General features: G+C 47.0%; 1 protein-coding gene across 1 annotated transcript; it reads left to right on the forward strand.

Annotated features, from left to right (window-relative positions):
* Window positions 1-5,322: 5,322 nt before the first annotated feature.
* On the forward strand, window positions 5,323-7,230 carry hddc2 (HD domain containing 2). Its single transcript, XM_023797130.2, has 6 exons — window positions 5,323-5,453; window positions 5,582-5,703; window positions 6,095-6,197; window positions 6,487-6,555; window positions 6,648-6,786; window positions 6,923-7,230. Exons 1-6 carry the CDS (start codon window positions 5,346-5,348, stop codon window positions 7,030-7,032), a joined length of 651 nt encoding a protein of 216 aa, XP_023652898.1. The 5' UTR covers window positions 5,323-5,345; the 3' UTR covers window positions 7,033-7,230.
* The last annotated feature ends 53 nt before the right edge of the window (window positions 7,231-7,283 follow it).

Below are 7,283 nucleotides of genomic sequence, written 5' to 3' on the forward strand. Positions count from 1 at the left end.
TGATCTTTATATTGGTGTAAAACTATAATATTGTGTCTATTAAAGTGTGTCAGCTTAGCCTTTTCCAAACCTTTCCTAAAGACAGTATCTGCAGCATTTTATACATATTTTTCACTATGTATAATTTACAGATGCTCATGTTTAATTATGTGTTTTTGTTATTGTTAATTTGCATATATTCTGTTTATTTCCCTCTGCAACTACACACTTACTACATAGATAAACAGCTTTAAACATTTTCTTTGACTGCCTAAGACTTTTGCCCAGTGCTGTATGTGTTAAGATTAGTGTGTGTCAGCATCCCCCCCCCCCCCCCACCCACACACTGTGGGACTTTAGTATTGCTTACGAAACTGTCAGAAAATAAAACAGGGACCCAAACCCTTTTTGCGATCATCTTCAGCGCCGGGTAGAAACCACACACTCATTTCACCCTGAGGCATTTTATAAAAATCACCTCAGAAAAAGCATGTAACTGAACAACATTGAAAAAGCATTTAAGTCATATTTGTAGGTTCTGGGTAAAAAACAGCAGTGGCTGCTTTTCAGGAAAAGCGGCCAGCGGAAGGTCATCCGTCTCCCACGATGACCGCGAAGCTGGGTTTCCCCTCACGCGGGGCCGTGGGGGCCGTGGGGGCCGCGGGGGCGGAGCCAGCCTGCTGGGAGGCCACACGCCCCACGTGGAGGCTGAAAGGATGGACGCTTACCTCCCCGCTCGGGGTTAAATGTCCCGTCAGGTCTGTAATAAATTGCGTAACAATTACTCAAATACGAAACACTGACAGACATTTTGTCAAACTCATTTTTCCTTCATAAAGAGAATAAATATGCATGGAAGGTGCTTTTAAAAAGCAGCGGTTCCAGACTGGCAGCGGATCCAAACGGGCAGAGGATCCGAGCAGGAACGGACCCCACGGCATTCCCGGTTCCGCTCGGGCTTTCACAGGGGCAGCTCGAGCAGAGGCCCCGTCTCAAAGGACCCGAATCAAAGGCGAGGAGTCGGCAGTTACAAAGCCCCTCTCTTCCCACTCCTGTCCTCAGTGTGAAGAAGAAAGGGGCCCGTGCCCCCCCTCACCACCACCCCCGGCCCCCCGGTCCGTCTGTTTCTCTCCTCCCTCAAAGAGACAGACCCCCCCCCCCTTCAGTGTCTTCAGTATGACCTGTGTTTATAGCATGACTGAGGTCACTCACTTCAAGGTAACGAGCCGGCGGCTGGGGGGGCTCACATTACACCTGCCCTGGTCCTCACCCCCCCGCACATTCATACGGACCCCGGCTCGCTCTCTCTCTAAAGGCCCCCCCAAGGAGGGCTTGAAGCTCCTTGGCCCTCTTGCCGCCGTTTCCCGTGGCGTTGTGTACTGCCGTGACCCCCCCCCCCCCACACCACCACTGCCATGTGCTCTGAGTGCACGGAGCAGCTGCCAGGGTGGGGGGGGGGATTCTGAGTGGCAGATCCATTACCTGTTGCCCAGGTAACTGACAAAGGGGTGTGTGCGGGCTCTGGGAGTTCGAGGGGGGGTGGGGCCTCTTACAGAGACAGGTCCTGCAGGCCGCGGAACCTGCATTTCTCTCCTGCGCGTCCTTCAAAACCTGAGCGGAGACGCAGGACCAACATGTAACAGCATTAAGAAGCTGTCTCAAATGACAACCCGAATAAATGGCGTTTATTGCATTTGACTTGTGCAGTCGCATTAAAACGGCGCATGAGGCTGTTTTCGTGCCTGAAGTGTGAACACCACTGGCTGTTACGATGTCACCCGGTGCGCTGAATCAGTTAGTCACTGGGACACAGAGGATTGGGGGAGGGGGAGTTAGAGACTCCGGGAACCCTCAGCGCAGCCTCGCATGCGTGCTGCACGGGCGCATGCTGCACAGGCGCATGCTGCCGGCACCTCAGACCACCCCAGCCACCATCACACATACCCCCCCCCCCCCAACGCCTAACGCAAGCCAACACCGTGTTCTCATGAGAAACGGCAGCAGTCCCACCCCCCCCGGGCCAGGGGACGCTCCTCTAGATGGGGGCCCGAGAGAAACAGACACAAAAAAATCCCCCAAAAGGTTCCCAGGCCATTTTTAGCACATGCCGCTAAATTTAAATGGACTGCAATGAGGCTGGCGGTGAAAGGTTAAAGGGACATTTTAAAACACACACACACACACACACACACACACAAACTGGCAGCAAAAGGTTAAAAATAGCGGGGAGGACAATGCACTCGAGGATGAGCAGTCAGCACCTCAGTTTCTCGCCGTTCTGTCTATTTTCTGCCGCAGGGACGGGGGGAAGGAACCGTCGGCTTCCTGTAAACATGATATCATTGTTTTGACAAAGGAAGCTGCCCGGATGTTTTTTTTTTTTTTTCAACCAACACTCATCATGTCTACCTACAGATCTCTAGGGATCCTGGGGTCAATTAACAGCCTTCAAGGACTTGCCCCGACAACACCCCCCCCCCCCCACGGGACACCCCAGACTGGGACGCAGCTGTAACGCTACATAACCAGACATGCTATAAACAACTAGCATCTTTCTGTGGTCATGTGACCCGGCTGAGCACTTGTGCACTTACACATAAACAATCATAAGTAATGTAGAGGGAAACGGAGGGGGGGGGGGGTCAGAGGCAGACTATAGCGTAAGTTACACCCTGAAACATCAGTCTGAACATGTGAGACACAAAGTGCAGAATCACACTCAAACAATGCAGAGAATCAACACCTTAAAATGGCTTTTTGGCCATCGATTACCCGATTCAGGGGATGGTGTGTGGATTAGTGTGTTACACCCCCCACCTTGCCAGAACAGGTTGGTGGGCCCCTGAGCGAGTCCCTTAACCCCCCCGAATGCTCCAGGAGTCCTGGTTAAATGGCCTGACCCTGTGCTCAGACCCCCAGAAATGCTCTCACCGGTGTGTGTGTCTCAGAGGAGAGCATGATGGGATATGTGAAAAGAAGCATTTTAATGTACTTAAAAGCTTGATTATTATCGTAAAGAACATCCATCCATCCATATTCCAGCCAGTTATCCAGCAGAGGCTCATGGTAGCAAACAAAGGTGGGTAATCCAGGTGCAGAGAGAAAAAGTCCAGACCAAGATTTTGTTTCAACCAACCCGCTGAGTATAAAGAGTCACAGCCACAGAGTGCTGAACTGGGTGGTTGAAACAAAATCTTGGTCTGGACTTTTACTCTCTGGACCTGAACTACTCCCATCTGGTGACATACCATCCCAGACAGCATGGAGCACAATGCAGGGCTCTCCGGCCGGGGTTTGTGACATGCAGTAAGGTTCTTTGGTGTCTGAACTGCCCACTGCATGGTCAGCTGTATTGTACTGCAGTGTCCCCTGCTTTCGCCCTCTCTCTCCTGGGGTAAACTCCAACTCACTGTCACCCTGAACTCGGTAGATGGAAAATGGATGGATAGATGATGATTTATTTAGCAGCCCCCCACCAAACAATACATGTATATGGCCATAATATTTCATACAAAGCGAAAAGGAGAATGAAATATTTCCCTCTAAATCCCCATATCATATAATCTACAATCCATGCAAGCCAATTATATTCAAGAATCATGTCGACGTCACATTTCCATCCTTCTCTGCAACGGGGCGCACAGCTCTTGAAGAAGCCCCACAGCCCATTGGAAGCCTGAGTCAGTGCACGTCTTCCAGGAAGTGACGTCAGGAGGAAGCTTTTTGGTACAGGTGGGAAGGACTGACACGACCTCCCAAGTCCTAACACCACGCAGGTCTTCCCCTGTAAACAGACAGCCCGAATATAGCAGGGCTCCGCAGGCAGGAAGGAAGGTGTCTGTATCCTCTGACATCACGAAGGAGGACGTTCAGGCAGCTGTGAATCCGACCACCCAGCTGAGTAGGATGGATCGGAATTAAGAAGGAAGCGCAATTGGTCTCGCATGAGAGAGTCAATGAGAACCGACTGAACGATCATTTCACATAAAAAGGGGGTCATTTTATCTGCTCGCAAGACTATAGGACTAATATGAGTCATATGACATTTAGGCTGTCAGTTAATTCTAATTAGATTTATATAAACTTTTTTAAACGTTTATCTTTCAATAACAATTATTTCAATTCTGCTCTTGCCCATCCACGCATTCGTATGACTGGAATCCTTTTTATTACTATTAAAAAAGAAACATTGTGCACTTCGCTTAAGTCAAGGACATGACTTCTAAAGGATGAAATGGGCTCCGACCGACCTTCCCTGATATGTAATAACAAATGTATCTAACAGGAATGGCAATTAATATGAAAAGCTGTCTTAGTACAGCAGAAACGCGTGCAGAACTGGCGATGTGTGTTTCTGCATACAAGCAAAACGTACCGTGACACATCATAAGTGCCGCAATTAATTACCCTTAATTAGACTGCCATGTTGCCCTTAATTAGGCAATTTTTAACCTGACCACTGATATATTATGCCGTGACTCTTCAGAGATCGCAATTGCTAATACGCGGTAATTAAGTTTATCCGCCACCCTGCGCCGTAGGGGAGGCAGCCAAGACCGAAACCGCACAATGCTTTTAAACTCCCTTCAGTTAGGTGATTTTTGTAGAAAAAGACATGCATAATATTTCATACATGTCCTGTGCATCATTGGTTTTATGACCCATATTCAGACTTGTTAACTTAATAGCGCGAACACAAGTTCTGAGTTATTCTGGAAACATCAGTAAGCAAACGCCAGAAGGACACAGAATCAGATTATGTTATCTAACTTATCTTCAAGTTGATTTCAAACAACACACAGGGATTTGTGCCCACACGAAAGTGCAGGACGAGAGACTGGACCTGCACTAACAGTGTCTACCTGCCACGGGCAAGGAAATGTTTTTCATAAAGAGTTAGTTAACCTCACACAGGGGCCGTAACTGGACGCAGTTAGGACGATTCCAGGGGCCCCTGAGCCACAGTGCAAAAAAAACTGTAACATAACTGGATTGGTTTGGGTTGGGGGCCCAATATGATATGCTGTCATGGGCCCCATGTCAGTTCACCAAGAGAGCATTGAGCAGGCGAGATTGATTAAAACCACTGGAGTTAAAGTCAACACCCAGCATTACTTGTAAACAATATAGTTAATCAATTCACGGTACAATTGTAGTATTTTACTACTGCAAAAATGCCCGACGATCGACATACAATGACACTTGTATTTGGTCTATATTTTTCGACTCCCAGCGAAACCAGGCTTTTAGTAGCAGTAATTGGGAATAAGCCTGCAACACCTGTAGGACCCGCGAGTATTTAAAAAGCTAAGCGCTGCGTATTTGATGAGCGTACGCCACCTACTGGTCATGTTTGTTACTGCATAATGGGGGGTGGGGGTCGCAGCATAGACTTCCGGGTCAGTGTTACAGCGATGGAACCCGTCGGGATGAGCAATATGCTACAATTCATGAAACTTATAGGGCAGTTAAAGGTAAGGGAGAATACTTATAGTTTTTCTATGATGTCGGTATGTTGAGCATTGGACTTATTACTTTAAAGGACTTTCCTGAAAATATACACATGCATATAGAGATAGCTTTATCCTCTGCATGTATGCAGCGTGTCCCGCGGACAGGCTGGGTGTATAAGAGCATCCAGAAGCCCGAGAGTGTGTCCGATCACATGTACAGGATGTCCATGATGGCTCTAACAATCACCGACAGCACCATCAACAAGGACAGGTGAGCAGACGTTAACGCGTCCTGCCCCCACCCAGCTGCCTTCATATTCCCTATTATTTACGCTACGCTGATTTTTGCATTCGTCCGTTACAGCTTGTTCCCTTTGCGGCGTATCGGGTGTGAGATGCCCTTTGTTCTGAACTACTGTACATGTTTTTAAATCGAGAAATTGTATTGCTTCTGCATCAAGATTTAACATGCTGAAAAACTAACTGCTGGGAATTTAATGTCGTTTCTCTTGTTTTTGTATTATCATGCTCTCTGTTAGGGAAAATATTTCTTAAATCGGATAGCATTGGTTCCATGCAGTTTCATTTCAGAATTATCCCAGTCAGACAGCAAAGGCTGATATGCCTTACACCTCTGTCTTCCTTCGTGTGTCATGTTTCAGGTGCATAAAACTGGCTTTGGTCCATGACATGGCCGAGTGCATTGTGGGTGATATCGCACCAGCAGATAACGTCAGCAAGGCAGAGAAGCACAGAAGAGAGGAGGTTTGTCCTCATTAATTTACTCCATTTCTGGTAGTACTTGCAGTAATAAATTTTTGTACTTTCAAGTAAAAATTATTTAATTGCCAAAGTATAATACCACTTGTATGTATGAAATTGATCGGTTTCTAACACCTTGATTAACGGTTTTATTAAATAAGAAATGAATAACCATTCATGTTGGCTACATAACTATTACTGTTTACAGTATATGTTCACAAACCATTAGATGCAAGTAGAAAATTATTCTGACTGTTTATAATCATTAATCAACTGCAACTTTGTTCCCCAGGAAGCGATGAAGCACCTAACTGGACTGCTTGGGGATGATCAGCGGAAAGAGATTTATGGGCTGTGGGAAGTGAGTTTGAGGGTTCTTACACGTCGTTGTCATCATCATCATCATCATCATCATCATCTGTTGACTGTAATGTCTGACACCCTCTTACACAGGAGTACGAGCATCAGTCGAGCCCCGAGGCCAAGCTGGTGAAGGAGCTGGATCAGCTGGAGATGATCCTGCAGGCCTTCGAGTACGAGGAGCTGGAGAAGAAACCTGGGAAGCTGCAGGAGTTTTTTGATTCCACAAAAGGCACGACATCACTGCATTTCCCACAATTCACTTTGGGTCATTATGTGGCCACTAGTGTTTTCTGTGTAACGTGAGTCCTCAGATTTTAAAAGTCCATCTGACTGATGACCTTAACATGCTCTTGTTTTTAACACAGGGAAGTTCAGCCACCCAGAAGTCCTTCAGCTGGTCAGGAGTTTGAATGAAGAGCGAACTGGTCACATGGCAGCGGTGGGAGGGACCTCTCGCAAAGACTCTGAGCACTGATAGCCAATCACCCAGCGGCGTATCTTGATACCATGTGACCTCTAACCCCTTATTTATAATCAAGGGCAGCAGAGACTCACTTGATTCGCTCAGAAGCATAGCTTTGATCACCAGGAAGATGGCATCCTTGTCCCTTATTTATAAAATACTGTGTATTTGTTCTGGAGATAAAAGTTGCCAGCCGGCCTGTTATCAAGACTTTGTGTCTGTGACCTCATCCAAGTAAATTATAAATCAAGTGGGTTTTATTG

Source organism: Paramormyrops kingsleyae, chromosome 19 (assembly GCF_048594095.1).
Source record: "Paramormyrops kingsleyae isolate MSU_618 chromosome 19, PKINGS_0.4, whole genome shotgun sequence".
Taxonomy (NCBI): Eukaryota; Metazoa; Chordata; class Actinopteri; order Osteoglossiformes; family Mormyridae; genus Paramormyrops; species Paramormyrops kingsleyae.

What these genes read in the sequence shown, in the direction of transcription:
- hddc2 (XM_023797130.2), top strand. Translation starts at nt 5,346, where the DNA reads ATGGGGGGTGGGGGTCGCAGCATAGACTTCCGGGTCAGTGTTACAGCG. An exon ending in AACTTATAGGGCAGTTAAAG is followed by an intron (nt 5,454 to 5,581) that starts GTAAGGGAGAAT and finishes GCATGTATGCAG; the next exon opens with CGTGTCCCGCGGACAGGCTG. An exon ending in GTTTTTTGATTCCACAAAAG is followed by an intron (nt 6,787 to 6,922) that starts GCACGACATCAC and finishes TTTTTAACACAG; the next exon opens with GGAAGTTCAGCCACCCAGAA.